A 20,137-nucleotide genomic window follows, 5' to 3' on the forward strand; every position below is an offset into this window, starting at 1 on the left:
CGATCACAGGTGGGTCACACTCCAGCTGTGTCACTCATCACTGCTGGTCTCTGATGAAATAGCTGCCCACAGAATCCATGGAAAGACTTGAGGCAATAGAGAAAAGGAAAGCCATCTGCACACAGCACAGGCCCTTGACTCACGCACAGATTTTCTACCCAAGGCATTTTCCCCTCCTGCTCTCCCAGCTGTCCTGACTAGCAGAGTTGTTCACAGAGGAGCATCCCTAACACACTGCAGCAATGCTATTTCCAGGGTTAACAGAGCACTCCTGCAAAATATAATTTCCTTATTTTACAGGGAGTTTAAATGTTACTCCCCGCCCCCCCCCCCCCCCCCCAGCACTGAGTATCCTTCCCCTCCTCCCGGTGGAGGAAAACAGCTTGAATCAGTTTTCTTTGTGACAAAGCCGTACTAGTCTGTGGGCACATGGAACATTTTATTTTCCTATTTGGTTGATTTAATTTTATTGCAGGCTGAGAGAACATGTTCAGTAAATGGCCTCACACCCATCTAACGTTTACGTCATGACAAAGATGGTGCCAAGAAGTTCCAAGTTTTGCAATTTAATCATATGCTTTAATCATTTCACATGCCTTAGTTACTTCAGGCAAGTTAGGATGTTAAAAAGAGGTATTCATTCTCCTGGAAATTATTTTTCATTGAAAAGTCTTACTCAGTTAACTGTTTTAGCCTCTCAAAAGAAACATGCCTAAATAATTCCTTTGTCAGATTAAAATAAATAGTAAATGGATTGCCTTAAATCTGAAAAAAAGAGTCATAAAACAAATATATATATATTAGTTTATTATACCTCCATTTGATATAAGCCCGTGCTTAAAAATAAAACAAATAGATATGAAAGAGCAAACAAACTAATCACTTCAGATGCTGCTCCATACAGTAACTGAAACACCTTACACCAGCTGAACTGCACTGACTGGATCTCCTCTTTAGCATACCAAGAACAATCCTGGTGAAGGTTCAGCATAGACATTTCCATTTCAAGCAGCTTCAGCTCAATCCAGAAATAAATATTATTTCAAATAAACAGCAGTATATTGAGATAAATTAAGGGTCAGGTGCTCCAACAGGAACAGTCTGAAACATTCCCGTAGTTAGAGACAAGAAGCCAGATACACAGAACAAGACCTTCCTTGCTCCTTCTTTATGCACAAGCCTAAACTTCAATAGGGAAGTAACAAAAGCACGTGGGTGAAAAGAAAGACCAACATTCACATGCAAGCCCAATGTAGTTTGGTATTTCAGGTCTGATCCCACTTCTCTTTCAACCAAGGCTTTTGTACAGACATTTGTGGGAAGCAGAAACCCCACGGGGACTCTGTGTGAGTAAAGCAGCCAAAGCCAGTGAAGCAAAACAAGCTGGCTTGGCTGGAACAACAGTCTTCATTTGGCTCTTGAATCAGAATCAAAACTGTTAGAAAAGGGCTAATTAAAAAAAAAAAAAAAAATAAAAATAAATAAAAAAAGCCTACATCAATTCTAGTGAAACTACATCACTTCCAGGGGCTCTGACTTTAGGGTCATTCCCGTCTGCTGCTGCCATACCTTTACACAGACCTCCTAGCTGGCCACATATACTAAGTTTTGCCCTCTTTTTATATAAGAGATATCATAAGGACACCCTGTTGCCAACTGAGAGCAAGGGCACAGCTGCAGGACCACTGCAGAGCACAGCTGCAAAGCATCAGCCACCCAGCTGTCCTCCTTCAGCCCAGCAAGAGACCTTGCTGCTGCAGAGCAGCAAATTGGCATGGAGCCCTGGTCCCTGCATGGTCACCTTGTTCTTGTCCTGGGCACAGGATAAGTTTGCTGATCATATTTTTTTGGGCAGCCTTATGTAGAACAGAACATCCTTACAAAGCTGAGAGGGAGGATACCATCAGTGTATCAGTTTAATTTTCTAAAGGAAGGAAACACATATGGAATAAGCTCACTTTGCATAAATGCATATCCTTGCTTGAAATAATAACCAGTACAATGGAGATGGAGGCAACCACAGGAAAAGGCCATCAAAAGCATGCAAGGCACATTGTTTTTAATCGTTGAAGAAAAAGTCAAACTGCCAAGTGTTTCATGGTGAAACTTCTGAACAAAATCCTTCTCTGCACCAGTTGTGTCAGCCAATACACATCACCTGCTTGCTCTTCTCAAACCACCACAGAGCAGTGCACCAGCAGCCTTGTGCCAGCTCTCAAACATCAGTTGTGCACACTGAGCTTAACTCTAAGCTAACCTCCAATACAACAAGAGTTGTATTGACCTGCCTGGGAGATGCCTTGAGCTTTCCAGAATATAAGACTTCCATCAGAATGTCACAGCCCAAGCTCAGTCCTTCATAGTTCAGGATCTAGGGCCAGGGAAGGAATCCCAGCTGATGCTCATCTTCAGCTCTCTACAAGAAGGTGCCAGATGGGTTGTGCTGTGTATCAGGAAACAGCTGGTAAATGAAACCAGAGCTTTGTCATGACAAATGAGGGAGAAGCACATAAATCCAGCTCTTGAGATTAGATTTTAGAGCATGATCACACACATTTCAGCCTTTGTGGGACTAGTGGGTTCCCTCAGGGTTGCATTTGGGATCTTGCTTACCCCAAGAAGCACCACTTCATAGTCACAGAATGGTTTGGGTTGGAAGGGACCTTGCAGATCATCTAACTCCAACCCTCCTGCCTTGGGTATGGACACTTTCCACTAGAAGATTCACTAGATTTCACCAGAAGTAACAGGCACAAGAACAGCTCTGTCACCATTCCCTCACAGAGCTGACTCAGTGAAAAGGGAAAAGAACCTTGGCCAAGCCACTACTTTCACCATATTATCTCTGGAGTAAACACTAGGGAGGAAACATCAATCAGATATTCGTATTCCTTAAACTACGAGGTGCTGAGAAGATGGGGAGAGGAAGCCAAAAATGACACTCCTTTTCTTCCTTGCCTTTTTTTTTCCCCCTTCTTTGAGAAAGTACCTGATTTAACAGCCTCCTCAAAGAAGAAGTTCTTTTAATCAGTATTTCCCCTACAGGCTTATCGGGTACGACTGCGTTTTGTTGGTAGATATGCTGCTTGGGCCGTATTTGATAGAGTCTGAGGTACAGCATTTAGTGCTCTTGATCATTACGATACCCACTAGGTTTCACCATCTTCTTTGATCTCCCCGGCTACAGAACAAGAATCCTATACAGTGGGCTGAAAGCTCAGGGCAGGTCACTGCATGGTTTATGACTCATATCCACCCTACATGTGAAAATAAATTCCTAGTATTGTCTACACAGAGTGAAAGAAGAAAAGAATGAACCACAGAAAACCAAGCACTACTAAATATCCTATTCCCTTCTAGAGAAATGCTTATGGCAACAAAAATTAGAGCATGTTTCACTCTTTTGCTTTTGTAGAGACAAAAGGAGCAGCTGGTGAGCTTGGTGAAGTTAGTGACGTGGAAAGGTTCCTAAGAGGTGGGAAGCCACAAAAATGAAATGGTAAGCTATGTTTTTTCTCATATTGCAAAGCAGCTGAAGTTTGTAGGCAGAGAGAATTTTGCCTAATTACCAATAGAGAATAATCTAAGGAGTAAACTATGGCTATGTATATCCAGTTAACTTTGCCCACATGAGAGGGTGCTGTGGTTCTTGTGCTTATGACTGAAGCCCCATCCCATTATGACCACTGAGAAAGCTCAGATCTGCAGGCAGGATTTACAACATATACCAAAACGAGACAACAAAGCAAGACAGGGATTTTAAGCCATCCAGTTCTGCATCTAAATTTCCTTCGCAGATGAGGAATTTGTGAAACAGAGCATAAATTATGCCAAAGGAAAAAAAAAAAAAAAAAAAAAAAAAGGTCATTGATCTCTTCTTTAGCATTCCAACAAAGTTTTCAGCATTTCTATTTCTCTCATTTTATTAGGAAGACTCTCTGGATGGTTGCCTGCTTGCTGTTTGCATCTCTACCCAGAGGTAAATACACTATAATACATCTCTAAGAGTTGTGGAAATATTTACACATAAATACTCAAACTGCAATTATGCTAATGATCCACTGGGAATCTTTGAGCAGAACAAGTATGTGCTATGGTTTACTTTGGATTTATTTCATCACAGTGCAAGGTTTACTAGTGCAGGCAATAACTCTGAGATACGGTTTATCTGAAATAGGTGTTTATGAGGTTTAGGTGTTTCAGGCTCACAAATCTCCACCTATAAAGTTCATCCTGACCACATCCTTAGAGCACTCCACCATTTCTGTAATATTAAGGATGGCTTGGAATCTCCTTCTTCACAATCCCAGATGTCTTGTATCATTTTTATTCCTCATCCAAGCTCATAAATGGCTTTCTACAGGGATATCCAGTTAAGTAAAAGGACTGGAGCCAACCAACCGTTTCTCCCCTTGAATCTTTGCATATGCACTGCCAAATTCTAGCACAGTTGGGCTTCTGACATTATATATCATGACCTTCCCTATTAAAGAGATATGCTAGTATGTGCTGGTAAGGGAGTCTTCCACAAGCTACAGGGGCAACTCCCTGTAATTTCTGTATTTGAAGCTTAAGTTTAGCAACATTAAGACCTCTGTGCAGGGTCAAGACTCCTTCATTTGTTCAGAAATGTCCCACTTTTACCAGGTGTTGTAGTGGCCCAGAAGGTTACACGTCATCTGGAAGTGGTCTCTCCCTCTCTTCTACAAGCACAGCTAGCATTTTTAGGGGAAAAACTTTCATATGTTTCTGTAGAACTGTGTGAAAGTCTATTGCAACTCAGGATGGTCTTTCAGTAGATGAGTGCACCTGTAAACACTTTGAGCCATTGAAGTGCTTAACCTTTGACTCATTTTTCCCCTTTAAATAAGGAAGTTCAAATTTAGTGTTTCTGAGCAAGCAATTAGGATTGCAAACAGCCCCCTACCCTTCTTCAAATAATTTGGCATATAGGTGAGACATTATCCTGTAAGGAATCATACAGGATTACCTTGTCAGGCTAACACCTTTCAGTTTGAACCCATAAATACTCACTAAACAAAACACAGAAGTTTTCTCATTGCCACACTTCTAACACCAGAACATTTTTCTGCTTATCACTTTACTTCTGTGACTTTCTTTGTCTAGCATCAAAACTACACTAGCATTACCAGAGTGAACTTGGAGGTGGGTAGGGAAGAGAGAGAGAGAGAGATTCAAGAGCCTTCCACTCCCAGGCCCTTTTCCACAAGGCATAAACCCTGGATCTCCTCCTGGCATCTCACATTCCTCTGGTGCAACCAATACACAATTGAGAAAACTTTTTTTTTTTTTTTTTTTTTTTTTTGAGGAAAAAAAAAAAAAAAAGAGATTGTTGCCACAGATCACCTTCAGGAGGGGGGGAAGAGAGAACAACAAAAAAGCCATGTCTTTAGGAGCTTTCCTGTACCACACTTTGAATACCAAGGCAGCAGTATTTGTTCATCATGGAAATCCTAAGAATTGGCCAAGTTACCACTCTTAATTTCACCGTGATAATCTTGAATCTTGTGCCAGCAAGTTTAAAACTACAAGTTGCTTTTAAAACAACAAAAACATGAAATAAAACCAAGTCTCACCTTATGTTCAAGTCCCACATCTGCAAGCGCAAGCTGTGTGCTGACACACATTTTTGCCAGTGTAGAGACTGCACAAGGCCACACGCACCGAGCTTTCCAGGTAGATAGATGAGTGCTGCTCACCCTGCTCCACACATCCCAGCAGCAAGCTGCCACCATTCCTGGGGCTCACTGAATGAGTGCTTCAGTCTCCTGGTCAGGAAAATTTACCTCCACGCCTTCTGCTGTATCAAGGACTGTGTCAGAAGCTTAGCAAAACATCACCTCATCAGCCTCAAGCATAACTTCAGCCTCCTTCTCAAGGCTGGCTTTCATATTCAGCTTGTGTTCAGAAGTCTTCCCATCTATGAAAGGCCTCATGAGCCTGGAGGCTCTGTTAATTAACTCATTACAGCCAGATTTCAATCACCTGTTCTTGCTCCAGGCAACTCCACCAGAGCCTCCTCTTAGGGCAGGGTGGGTTGGACCCCATGGGTGTTTACAGACTCATTCCTAGTGCTAAGAAACCTGTATAACACCTCATGCAGGAAAGGAAGAGTTATGCTAGGCTTAGGTGTGCTGAACACTGCTGTCCTCAGTCTTCAGAAAAAGACTTCAGAGACAAAAAGAAAACTGATGCACTTACAAAGCCGCTATCAAGTTTAGAAGTGAGCACAATCCAGAGATAGGACAGGCACTCTTTTCTCCTCTTTCCCTCGTTAAAAAAAGCTTGTCTGTTTTCCCAAATAGAGCAACAAGTTTCGCTAACTTTGGGATTGTCTTTTCTTCACCTACGTGCAACTAAGTACACTACTATCACTCCTAGTAGCATCCTGTGAATGGGATTCACCCCACCAGAAAGCCCCTCAGGAGGTTTGCTTTTTCCTGGGCTTACAAAACACCTGCAGCAGCTCCAGACACACTCATCCTCCCTCTGTAGCCAACCACGGCCAGCAATAACCCTCTTTCAGACCTGGCTTTGCCTTGGAGAGACCATCGAGCACAGCCTTGCTCAGCCCCCTGGGGCCCCAAGTGCTGAGGGATGGGGCTCAGGCTGCTCCCTCCGCTCCTCACCCTTCCTCACCTGGTGGTGGCCCTCCAGCTGTGCCAGGGTACAGCACTAATTGCTAATTGCAGGGCTGAGGTGACCTCCTTGGGGCATGCAGGGTCATACATCCTCTAGCAGTAAGCATGCAATGCAGCGGGTGCTGGACTTGATTATAAATTAAATAATAAGACAATGATTTGGATGTTACTGAAATTCTGGTCCCTATGTTGTTTTTTTTTTAGCTAAAGGTTTAAACTGTGGGGCAGGTTTAAACTGGGATTTTCAGCTGAAAAATCTGCAAACCTAAGGAAAGCAGATGTATGTTGAAAAAATTTTAATAGAAGACACTCAGCACAGTGATTTAGTGATCCGTATGATACTTTTCCTTCTGCTTTTATGTCTGTCTGGAAGGACACAATGTGAGAACAAACAAGCCTCAAACCAGACACTGATAAATATGGAAACGTAGCCCTCAGCATGCAACCAGCTGAACCCTGGCCGGTATCAGAGACCTCAAGAGGGAACTGGGGCTCTCTTTGGTCTTTAGCCCAATACATGCACAGATCTGGCGGGCTTACAGGCCTACAACACTGGAATGGCTACGGTGCCACCAAGAACATTTTATTTCTATATTTAGTCTGAATAATTGCCCCTTATGCTTCTCAGAACTTTGGCCATGAAAACAGATTGAGCTGTTTCACAGTGAAATGTAGTTTTTCTCTCTGGCGCAATCCCAAACTCATGCTGCTTTTGTTTTTGCTCCCTGCTGGGGATGAAAGTTTCCCATCCAAATTAATTCATCTGTGTTTTAATTTATAACATCGTTTTGTGAAACAGGTTTGGTCAAAGCGTTAATTTCATTCTGTGCTGAAAATACCTAGTTGTCCACACTTTAACTCTTGCCTTTATTCTTTAAAAACAAACAAACAAGAAACAAATCAATAAACCAGGTAGAAATGCATAGAAACCTGGCCTCCCGCTCTCCCTGCCCGTTTGCTCACCAGCAGGATATGTTCACAGCGGTTCTTGCATTTGCTGGAATTGATCGGTAACGTTTCTGCCAGACACACACAGGCCACATCTACAGAGCATACCCAGGGACTAATAGCCCATTTCCTTGAGGCCTTGGAAAAGGAGCTAGAGGGAGAATGGCAGGCCTTTTGGGGCTGCTGGGAGAATATCCCAAAGAGTACGAGAAGCCCAGACACAAGCATTAGCAGGAGCCTTGAGTGCACCCAGATGCAGTTGCACAAAGGAGCCCTGTTCTGTCAGGCCATCTTCACAAGGTCAGGCTCCTTCCAGGGGGACTCTCCACCTTATTTATGAGTCTGGAGCCATGACGGGATAGGCGGCAAGGGGAGCTGGGGGAGATCCAACTCCTCCAGGACTTTTCGCTTGACAACAGCAACACCTTTTTCATGCTTCTCCTTTTTTCTTCAGCCAGACTTCCTCCAAAACCAAAAGTTGTTTAATCACATCTGTCTTCACATCCCCACATCCCTTCCTGCCCTTTTGAACTGACTGCTTAATTTATCTGATTATTCAATATAGAAAATTATAGTATATAAAATATATATATTTTTATAATATAAAATATTATAAAATATTCATAGACGCTGAGGAGAAAAATCACCAGCTGAGGAGACAAGTTCAAGCAGCTGATGAAGTGGGTGCAATTTGCATGCAGCATCATCTGTCCTGCTGGGCACTGAGCACACATAGCCCCCAGTCCCTACATAGCACGTGCTGCCTCCTGCCCAGCTGGGAGCAGGAGGACACTGGCAGAAGAAAAGGGAGGAAAAGGCTGGGAAAAGAGGCAATAACAACGTGAGGAAGGCAAAGTATAGGAAAGTTGGTGTCCCTAGCTTTGCTGTGTGCTGAGGAAGTTGTCTGTTTTTATTCCAGGTCAACCAGACACAACGTGCCATGCGTTTGTTGGAGAAAGTGTCATTTTGCCTTGCGCCACCACCTCTCCCAGTGAACTGGATGTTTCCCATTTGATGCTCTACTGGCAGATAGAGTCTACCATAGTGCATTTTTTTCACAATGGGGAAGATAAGCCAACGTTCCAGAATGCAAATTACAGTGGCAGAACCAGTCTGTTTTTGGATCAGGTGAAGCACGGCAACTTTTCCCTTAAGCTCTCCAATGTCCAGCTAGAGGATGCAGCTGTATATTCCTGCATCTCTAAGCAGTCTGGGAATCATCCCACGCCAACACAGAAATCTAAAATTCATCTCAATGTATCGGGTAAGATTTTTGTTTGGTTCACAGTGAAGTTGTTGAGGGAAGCATTTCTTGCAGACAAGCCACACATAATGGCCATTGTTAGATGAGTTCAATTTTTAAAGCAAATCTTCATGCAGTTGCACTCTGTTCCTTGCATTATCTGGAAGAATATGACTGGAGAAGAAGAATAAATGCATCTTCACTTCAGCACAGCATATCCACAGAATTAACAGGACTCCTGAGGGCAAGCCACCTGGCTCTTCCCCCTCCCTTTCCAGGAGATATTAATGAGGTCTCTAGACTTTTAAGCATTTGGCTACTTGGGGTGCTGTACTGTTCTGGATCCACCTTGTTCCCAGGGGGATGGGGGAGTTCATTTCGTTGTTTGTACTTGGGTCCGTGAAGCAGGATTAGCTTCACCACTGGCAATTCAAAGTCCAGGCCAATACCCTTTCAGATGACAGGAAGCCAGTTGCTAATTGCCTTTTGCCTTGCCTTTGCAAGGCTGAACTCATGAAGTGAGAATATTATTTTTCTTCCCTGGGAAAATGACCAAGACCATAACCCCCACTTGAATAATGCCAAACAGCTGAGCTAACATGTTTGAATCACTTACGAGCATGGCTAGTGGAATTCTTGGGTATTTGGTTAGACCAGTTGACTGACCACAAATAAATAAATAAATAAATAAATAAATAAATAAATAAATAGGGGATAAAAGTCAAAAGAAACCATAGTTTGTTAAGGTCATTTGTACAAATTGGCTAGAAATTTTCATTATAGTCAATGACACACATTTCATTCAGCTTAAAAGAGAAAAGATTTGTTTTTCAAGACATTTACACCCTCTTTATCTTTGTTTTAAATCACATAATTCTCAAGAGACAAATGCTTTTGAAATGTAAAGTGATATACTTTTGTTCAGCAAATCTAAAAGTGAAATGTTTTGCAGTTTTCAAAATTGAATTTTTATTCTTTTTTGAAAATGCAGAACCAAAGTGTTTTCATTATCTCATTTTTGGGAGCAGTAAAGCATCTTTTCTTCTTATTTAATTCTGTAATCACACTTAAACTTTCAATTTATTTGTTAAATATACTCTTCTCAGAAAAACTGCTAACCCTTAGATCAATTATTGATGACATTTTCCTAAGGTTAAACAAATAATTTTAATTTTTGTGTTTTGTTTTGTTTTTCCCCAGATCGATCTAGCACTGTGGAGACACATTCCCCTCATGGTAAGTCAACAGTCCTTAATGTGCTAAGTGTCTGAATGATAATCTTTGATTAAATTGATTACATTTATTAGTTTGAATTTGAATTTGGTAGATTGATAAACTGTGTTGAATAGAGAAAGTCCAAGATGCTTCTAGCAAAATACAAACTTAGATCCAGCTGTTCAGACAGGGAAAAATTACCTTTACCACCAACACAGACCTAGACCACAGAAAAAGGAATACTGAAGTGCCAGTGGTCCCCAGTCCATAAAGCTAGCCAGCATTAAGAGCATCATAAAATCAATAAAACACGAGTAACATGAAAGCCACTCCATGCTGGGAGATAAGACCTTTGTAAATTACCTTGGTATAAATGAACTACTAGATCTGGGGGAATTTTTCAGTAAACAGAGTAATAAATATGCTAAAAATACAAGAATGATGACTACATAATGTCCTTCAGGAAAATTTAAGTAGACGTCATCTGACAGCAATTCTAAAATACAAGGCATATGCTAAAGTCTAGGTTTAATCATTACAGAGAAGTAACAATAGTAAGGTCAATTACAAACACTTCTTGAGTACATACAATACAGAAGTGCCATCCAGCCCTGACTTGCCATGGTCAAGAAAATCTCCCATAAAAAATCCTGCTTGTAAGTCAAATTATTCATACTAGCTCTCAAAGTCTTAAATTGGTGTCATCAAACCTGTAACACTTTCTCATATAAAAATTAACGGCTGTAATTTGTATTTTGCTTAGCGTAGCTGAAAGATATAACCAATTACATGGCAATCATTACATTAAAGTTAATGTAGTATGTTCAGTCACAGTAAGATGTTGCGACAAGATTGGGTGGCAATAAACTCAAATGGAAACTGAGGAAGAGAACTGTTGAAGTGTTTCATCATTATCATGCAGAAACTTTCAGCTTTATACCTCATGGGCCATAAACAATTTTAAAAGTTAGAGGAAATGTCTTTTTTAGACCTAATGTAACTCCTCTCAATGGCTTAGAGGCCTTCATAGAACACGAAGTTACATATAAGATGGTGGCGTATGCCTTCAGTGACACAACACTACGTGAGAACATCGTAAGAGCAAATAGAACAGGAGCTAGAATGCCTCTAGCTGTTACCTTCCACGAGAAATATCAGATTGTCAAGGGTCAAAATTTTTAATGAAACCTTTTCAAAATTAAATGCAAATCAGGTGAGCATAAATATGCCTATATTTAAAGGAGATAATTTTATATATATTTGGCTTCATTGAAAACTCTCTGACAACTTTTCATCAATGGAAATAATTGCTCACCATGAAAACTTATTTCTATAAATGAATAAGTAAAAAGATTAGGAGAAGGGAGAGTGTTTCAGCTTTGCTACAGTAGGATAAACTGAATCACAAACCTTACACATCTGAAGGCTTTTTTACTGCTGGATATTTTTTTGGGGGGGGGAAGGGGGTAGATGGCAGAAAGAACAAAAGCCTAACTTTCAAAACATACATTTTTGCAATAAGAAAAAAATATTTCCTGTTGTCAACATTATTTTTTAAAGCTAAAAAAAAAAAAAAAAAAAAAAAAAAGGCATAGCACACAGGCTTTTTTTTTATTTTTGGCAATTTCTTAAGAAAGGCAGGAAAATAATTTGTTCTATATTAGTTGCTATTTTGGAAGAGAGTTAGAAAAGTTAAAAGACCTGCTGAGAGCAAAAAGGCTGCTCTGTGCAGAAATAGTTCTCACACTGTGCAGTTATTATAACCAGATCAGCAGATATTTAATTTTTTTTTATAAAACTGGAATAATTTTGATCTGTTTCACCTTTGTTCCATTTCTATTCATTTATTTGCTGGGTTGATTTTTTTGTCCTATTTATCTTAAAGAGACTGATTTTACTGTCACTTTACTGTCACCATGTTGTGGGAGATTCCCTCTGGGCTAATAGAAACCTGGCTTTAAGTTTATTTCCGGGACAAAGGGAAGTGCATAGGCCTGGCAGAGGTCATGACACACCAGGAGACTTGCTATCACCTGATAGTTACTTCAAAGCATTACTGAGGACTCCAAACATTAACTTGTTCTTTACACATTAATACATCACACTCCTTCCAGAGAGAGGGGGAGGAGAAACTCACACTGGTGATAAGAGTACAACACTCTGAAAGCCACTGCCTGCAGGTCCAGAGATACCACAGCAATTGGAGTAGCCTAAAAACTGGTACAGAAAAAAACATCTTCCCAGAGAAGGACTTTGACCTGAACAGCTATGGGGAAAAAAAAAAACTCTGTACTGCTTAAGTCAGGGGTTCAAAATCTTTTTCTTTTTGCCTTTGTATTACCTTCCTCATGGGTTGCAGGTACTAGCTTTGGCAAGGCTGTTTTGTGGTTCACGCCAATCCACACTGCAAAGAGTGTTACACAGTGCTACTGCCATCTGAGTCTCTGTGGCCTAGGCTTTTTTATATTTATATAAATATAAAATATTCATATTTTATATTTTTATATTGTTATATAGATAATCGAACACCTACCTCAGGCTCACTGTATGGAATTATAATTTATTTTTATTTTTTGGTTGTTGTTCTATCAGACTTTTGAACAAATATTCTCAGCCATTCAGAAATGGAAGTTGTATTAATTGTTGCTCAGTGTCTGTGCCTCCTCTACACAAGGCAAAAAATAATTTATCACAGTACCTCAAAGCTGGATTTTCTGTATGGTACAAACACATATATGCACAAAAAGAAGGATTTTGAAAATGGGCCAAAATCTATGATTTTATAAGCAATCTTCCAGGAGGGCATTCATATAAAAATCTCTGACACAAATTTCAAACACATTTCTTCTCAAGCCACTGGTTCCATGCAGACTTTCTGTTTTTCCATTTTCCAGGACACAGCCAGATTTCCTCAAGAAGCCCTGGCAATGTACCACATCTGGACGTACTCCTCTCTTTTCATCTCCTGGTCACACTGGCGGGTTGGCGCTTGTAAATGGGGAAGCTTACCTCCCCTTTGGAGCTGTCCTCAACAGGAGCACCTTGCTGGAGAGAAGAGCTCTGCAAGTTCATCGTGACAAGTGCTCCTGAAAGAGACACCAACATCTGAAAACAGAGCCAGCAGTAGGTGTCTGTGTCTCGTGTTCCGGAAAACCAAAGGCAGCAAAACTCACAGGAGGCAAGCCTGCTTTTTCTTCTGGATCTTGGGGACCAGTATTGGTGTTACAGTATTAACATTTTATTCTGAATTTTATGGTTCTGTTTTAATGACTGACAGAGCTACAAGGACACACAGTCAACCTAGTGAGATCTTTTGCCTAAGAACTCGTCTCCTTCAGAAGAGGGGGCAATTACTCCGTTAGATAAAAACTGGAAGTAGGAAAAGGCTCGCTTTGTGAAACATGTGAAACATAAGGATGGAAACCTGTAGTGGGTTTACGTGGCAAGGTTTTGGTAGCAGGGAGCCATAGGGGTGGTTTCTGTGAGAAAGATCTAGAAGCTGCCCCATGTTTGGGAAGGGCCCCATTGTTTTGCAGATCTGAGCCAATAAGCGATGTTGTTTTGCGCCTCTGTGAGAGCATATTTAAGACAGGGAAAAAACGCTGCGCCACACAGCAGCCGGGAGAGTCAAGGGAGTGGGAGAACAGCCTTGCACCAAGGTCAGTGTAGAAGGAGGGGGAGAGGTGCTCCAGGCGCCGGAGCAGAAGTCCCCTGCGGCCTGTGGTGAGGACCATGGTGAAGCAGGATGTCCCCCTGCAGCCCATGGAGTACCACGGTGGAGCAGGGTTCCACGCTGCAGCCCGTGGAGGAGACCACGGTGGAGCAGGTGGCCCTGCACCGACGGAGGCTGCCGCCTGTGGAAGACCCCTGCCGGAGCAGATTCCGGGCCGGACCTGTAGCCCGTGGAGAGGAGCCCACGCAGGAGCAGGTGACCTGGCAGGAGCTGCTGCTCGTAGGGGAGCCAGGTTGGAGCAGTTTTCTCCTGAGAGATGGACCCCATGGTACTGACCCATATCTGGAGCAGTTCTGGAAGAGCTGCTGCCTGTGGGAAGCCCACGCCGGGTCAGTTCATCAAGGACTGCATCCCGTGGGTGGGACCCCACAGCACAGGGGACGAGAGTGACCGAGAAGGAGCGGCAGAGAAGAAGTGCTGTAGACTGACCATAACCCCCATTCCCCGTTCCCCTGCGCCGCTCGGGGGGAGGAGGTGGAAGAGGGTGGATGGGGGGGGAAGGTGCTTTTGTTTTTTTTTCCTTTGTTTTCTCACTTCTCTCGCTTGTTAGTTGTAGGCAATAAATCTTACTATCTCCTTATGCCGAGTCTGTTTTGCCCGTTACAATAATTATTGCGTGATTTTCTCGTCCTTATCTCAATCCTTGAGCCCTTTTCACATATTTTCTCCCCATTCCTCTTTGAGGAGGGGGAGTGAGAGAGCGGCTGTGGTGGAGCTCGGCTGCCCACTCGAGCGGAACCACGACAAAACCGTATGAAACTCGAGGCTGTGGAACTTCAGCTTCTATTTTTAGCGCCGAGCGTCACGGACAAGCGGAAGCAATATTTTTTTTCCTAAAAAAATGAACTACTTCTTCATCAGAAGGGTGAAGCTGACAGAGGAAGATGATGAAAGTTCAGAAAACATCAGCACAGTGGAAGGAAGTGATGGATTATTACAAAACCCACTTCTAACTAAGCCAAAGTCCTCAGAAGGCTGAATTCAGCATTTTCTCTATTTGCTGTGAGTTGCACCTGCCAGGTGAGAGCAACACAGCCCTTGTGGCTGAGCCCCCAGCTGGGGCAAAGTGGCTCCTAAGGACACCCAGTGGGTCATTTGGATTCGGAACTGTTCCACCCTCTTTCCAAAGGAAAGATAGGATTGTTTTTGCAAGGAAAGGAACAGAAGAAAGCAGTGCTTAAAATGGTATCCATTGAGGTAAAGGAGACTGTTACCTTTGACTTTCTTTAGTTAAGGGCCCTTCCCCGTGGGAGGGGAAGAGGGAAAATTCCCACACGCAGCCTGTGCTGCTGCTGCAGGGCTCTCAGCTGGTAACTTCGTCTGCCCTGGGTATAGAGCAGCTTAGTATAGCTGCTGGGGTCCCATTTCATGAAAAGATTTTAATATAAGAATTGTACATACTGTGATCGTCTCTCTGTGTCCACTGTTTGTCTCAGATTCCATATATTTAAACAAAACACAACAAACAAAATAAAAATAAAACAATTGGTGAAAGCAATGGCTTGGTATCATGTCAGAGTTCTTCATTTGTATTCCAGCTGCTCCTACAGTTTGCTAAGCTCCCTGAGCAGTCAGAAAGTTCAAAGGGTGAGATCCATACAGGTCCACCAGTCCCAGACGTCTGAACTGCTCGCCCTCATCTCCAGGGCTGAATGACTTTTAAAATCGAGTAGCCACTTCAGCAGCCACCCACTTTTCAAAATGTGCTTCAGGCAAAATGAAAGTGCACCTCCAATCACAAATGTATGCTGTGTGAGATGCAAAAGTTTCCTGGTCGAGCAAAGAAATAATTACTTGAATAAATAGATGTGGGCATGCAGGGCTAGAGCAGCCTCACTGCTGTGGAGAAGGACAGCCCAGCTGTACGTTCAGGAGCTGGCACTGTGCTGGCTGATGCTCACGAGGAAGCCCCAAGTTCCCTAACTCCTCGGCTTCTTTCGCCCCCAGAAGCGATTCTCCCTGCCCATGCAAACTAGCATGAATCACAGTAAGCACACAGGCAGATGATGGCAGGAGGAACAAAGGGTGGGGGGACAAAGACTGGATGACCTCCAGCTGTCCCTGTAACCCTGTTTTTTTATGACTCAGATTTGCAACGGCGGTTGGGATGTTTAGCACCCCTGTTTATCATATTTTCCCACAGCTGTAGTTAACGCCATTCCCAGTGGCAATATACTACCACCATTCAGCTTTCCTGTGAGACTGAAAGGGAAGGCTTGAAATGACTGGCAGACCTTGATTTGTCCTTCCCTGGCTGGGCGATGACACAACAAGCAAATGTCTTAAAGTTCAGCGTGCAGACCACGAGCAGCATGTACTACTTCTGTTTTCCAGTTTCACTGTGAACTAGAGGGATAGCTTTGAAAACAAAGGAGCACAAAAATAACATTTAAGGTGGAATTTCGCCTTCTCTCACTTGCAATACCTTGCACATACCCATTTCATGCAGTAAGAGCACAGGCTGAAAATCTGCTACCATAAAACTTACTTCATAGACCACTTGTGAATTATTCTTGCAAACAAAAGGCTGTTAAAGCAAGTTTATTTATTTTTTCCGTGTGTGTCAGTGACACTGGTAAAACGGAAATGAAAAGGAGTTTCTTTGCTCCTCTTGTAGTCTAACTGTACAGTAAGGTTAGTGGTTAATGCTTTTCACTGACTTCCTTCCAGTTCCATATGATACAAGAGAAATGGCCCCTAAAGATCATCAGCAAGACATGAATGTCATACTTTCAGCGCAGAATTTTCACTGCTATTTCTGCTAAGTCTGAGGGCACTCATTCACATAGCATGCTGCTCTGCAGTTGAATGAACTGAAAAAAATATTGAAAATATGCGTGGAAGGCAATTATTTTTTAAACATGTAGCTGGAAATTATGTTGCTTTGGGTAATGTACTTGTTGTTGCAACTTCTGTTTCAGCTTCTGGGACTGTCCAAGTTCAGGCCCTTCTTTTCCCCTCTCTCACTCTCTCTTCCCCCAGAGATCCTGGCCACCACTGAAATCACCTTGGAAAAGATAACCAAATATCAGTTCCTTATTTCTTCCAAGGACTTAGGCTGACCCATGCAGCAGAAAAGCCTAGTCTCTGCCACTGAAAGCCATGTGAAGGAGGAAAAAAGACAGGTCAAAACAATCACTCCAGCCTTGGAATGCTGAAAACTCTCAATTATTTGCAGATGGAGGATTATCTAAGCTGCCACTCTTAAATATATAGAAATATATATATATATATATATAAATATATATATATACACACATACACATACACACATGTGAGATAATGCTAGCTTGCAAACATACAGACCCTTGAAAGAACAGGAAGTTTCCTTCCAGGAGCATTACTTGGCCTGATAAAACTCCCTCCAAAACCTCCAACAAACCTTGGGTTTAGGTCACCTTCCTATAAAAGCATTATTATAGAAAACAAACACATACCACCACCACATTATGTATTTTTATCACTTTATCCACTTTTTCTCGTTTTTCAATGCTAATTGTGTCGTAGGAAAGTTTCGTGGCTTCATACGGGTGTGTTTGATATTATCCTTTCACGGAGAGAAGGCGCGGTATCGAAGAAACGAGTCTTTGCAAGACAGCTGGACAAACACATCATGATGGAACTGGACTTCCATTTGTTTTTGTTAAACAAGCAGGAAGCGGTAATTGTCTGATTCCCTTTATGGGTCCAAAACGTTAACATAAAAATGCCATTAGGAAGCAGCAGCTGGAATATGGTGCCTGCCGGCTAAGTGCTGCTGTTCCCAAGGTGCCCCCTGCTGGCGCTGTGTGCGTTCACCAAACCGCCTCCTGCAGCCACAAACCACGGCGTAAAAACGAAAAGAACGTCTCAATCCCTATTCTCATTTCTGCTTTTAGAAGAAAAAAAAAAAAAAAAAAAAAGGCATGGTTATCAAATTTGTGAGCATTGCAGCATTGCAGCAATCCACAGGGGAACGTTTCCTAAAATGGTTCTTGTGCATAAGCACGGTAAAATTGGGCAGGCAGAAACACCACTGATGGGTAATATCTCCTCACCCCACAAGCTAACCCCATCACGGCACTCGAAAACTAGTGCAAGCTGGAGGGGCAACTCCCACTGTATTTCAGTGAGACAAAATTATTAAACACTTCCTGCAGATCAAAAATCGCAAGATCCGTAAGCCAGATAGCGCATGCCTCCTTGTGGGGGCCCAAAGAATGCACATTTTTTGACATATTTCTGAAAGCATTTAACAAAAACACATCAATCACAAACTTCCACCCACTTGGTTCAACTAGCAAGCCCCTGAGTAGATCCAAAGAGCCCTACAGAAGGAAAGGAAAAACCCAACTCGACAGACAAATGTCTCTGTTAGTCTCTAAACCCACAAGGAATTTCCCTCCGAATTTACACTGGCCGAAAGCCAAGAGAACAATCTTACATCTTCCATCAAAGTTTAAAAATCTTGTATTAATACAAAACCTTAAAAAAAAAAACAAACAGTGGGTATCAAAGGTTAGTACTCTGCACAACATTGTGGAATTACAGCAACTCGCCAATGAAGAGGAGGCAGGAATGGGTCCTGAATCTTTCACATTTAAAAATATTTTCTCTGGAAGAAGAAGGATAGAAAGATATTCTGAAATGTGATTATATCTGGAAAATAATATTTTGTCTTTGATTTCCCCAATGCACGTCATTATGTCCTGTCCCCAGCAAATGCCCAAGCTTCCAGCACCGACAGCACCATACGGGTAGCTCACTTTTTCTAATTGCCTGGTGAAACGGTACAGGCACTGAGGAGGAGCTGGTTCCTTAGGTGCTCTCATCAGAACTCACAACCCTGGCCCTCCAACAGTAACCAGAATTGAAATCACCATTTTGGAGAACAGTTTGACCTTGTGTTGCTTCTATTCAGCAGATGAATGAGATGGTATGTCAAATTAGGTGAGCTTTTCAGCTAACACACCTGATTCTGAGCATAAAGGACTGTGATAATCCAACCTGGAAGTCACCAAGTCAGTGGTCAACGTGACCAACACTTTATCTGCTTCAAACAGCATACAGTGGATTATTAGCAGTCTTCATTATTTGAGTAACATTGTTCAAGAAAGAACCTCAGAGGCAGGAAGAGATCTTGCCAATCCCTGCTCTCTGGGGAGAACAACAGGACCCAAGGGGACAGCATGGAGCTGGGACTGGGGGTTAGGGAAAGGTTCTGGACCCAGAGGGGGGTCGGGCACTGGGACAGGCTCCCCAGGACAGTGGTCATGGCACGAAGCCTGATGGAGTTCAAAAAGTGTTTGGACAAGGCTCTCAGACATAGAGGCTGATTTTTGGGTGGTCCTGTGTGGAGCCAGGAGTTGGATTCAGCCATCCTCGTGGGTCCCATCCAACGGAGGGTATTTTGTGTTTCTAGAAAGAGGCAAAAAGCAGCACTATCTGGTGCAACTTGCAACTACATATGCTAGTAGCAGTTTCTTCAAAATACCTACTTTTTCTCAGCACACCTGAATCTAATAAAGGAAAGTTTATGCCACTACAGCTGCATTTACCAGGAACTGCTGACATGAGAAACCCTAGATACATACGTGCAACCCCAATAATGGCAAGTGTTGCTTATAAGAAGATTTAACTCAGTCCTCAACAGAAAAAGTTGAGCTTGATTTAGATCACTCTTAACAGCAGATGACAGTACGCAGGCAGCAGCTGTTCTCCCCGTACTCTGGGGGTTCCAACACCACCCCTGTTTTGTGATACTTTCTGATGTTACCAAATTTAAAACTCCTGCAGATGCAGCTAAGGTAATGGCTTTTTGAAACATCATTAAATTTTATGTGAGCAATTCTTCAGGCTCTTTGATTCAAACAAAGCCTGAGGATTTTCTGTGACATTCAGACCTTCTCGCATATTCCGCTAAGCCTCTCCAAGTTGATATTATAGATAACCTTTTGTGTACCAACAAAGTTCATGGAAGAAATATCCTAACTCTTAAGTACCTGATACTGAAGATTTCCTACAGAATTTGACGTACAAGCAAAACACCATTTCAGTGTATGTCCAAAATCCATTTTCTGAACCACCTTTGCTATCATGACGACTGTGCACGACTTCTTTGTAACCACGCTGGACTTTGTGGTCTGCACAAAGGATCTCCATGCAGTCCTCCAAGAAAACAGCGCCTCTGAAGGGCAACTTCAGTTCTTCGAAATCCCAACACAATTTTTATTGACAAAATACACGCTAAAAGGCTCCAGAAGCAAACACGTTTTCCACGAACACTCACCGAACAAACCGAGAATGCCCACTCGGTGTTTCATTCCTTTCTTCTCCCACAAGCTGCCATTCCACATC

General features: G+C 42.4%; 1 protein-coding gene and 1 gene segment (V, D, J or C); one reads left to right on the top strand and one right to left on the bottom strand.

The window, feature by feature from the left end:
- The window catches only part of LOC311430409 (uncharacterized protein), a 237,439-nt gene extending 230,622 nt beyond the window's left edge, over positions 1-6,817 (bottom strand). For all 4 annotated transcript variants that reach the window (XR_014688775.1, XR_014688777.1, XM_084506929.1 and 1 more), the window contains exon 1: positions 5,598-6,817. Coding sequence is in view for 2 of the 4 variants with exons in the window: in XM_084506929.1 (XP_084363055.1) it covers positions 5,598-5,756 (159 nt within the window). In the remaining 2 variants the exon portion in view is untranslated. The remainder of the gene's footprint in view (positions 1-5,597) is intronic.
- LOC311430408 (T cell receptor beta variable 2-like) overlaps positions 1-15,299 on the top strand; it is a 35,660-nt gene extending 20,361 nt beyond the window's left edge. Inside the window, exons 3-8 of the V gene segment in view lie at positions 3,416-3,499; positions 3,930-3,979; positions 8,530-8,874; positions 10,054-10,089; positions 12,963-13,471; positions 14,535-15,299.
- The last annotated feature ends 4,838 nt before the right edge of the window (positions 15,300-20,137 follow it).

Source organism: Aythya ferina, assembly GCF_964211825.1.
Source record: "Aythya ferina genome assembly, chromosome: 1".
NCBI classification, from domain to species: Eukaryota; Metazoa; Chordata; class Aves; order Anseriformes; family Anatidae; genus Aythya; species Aythya ferina.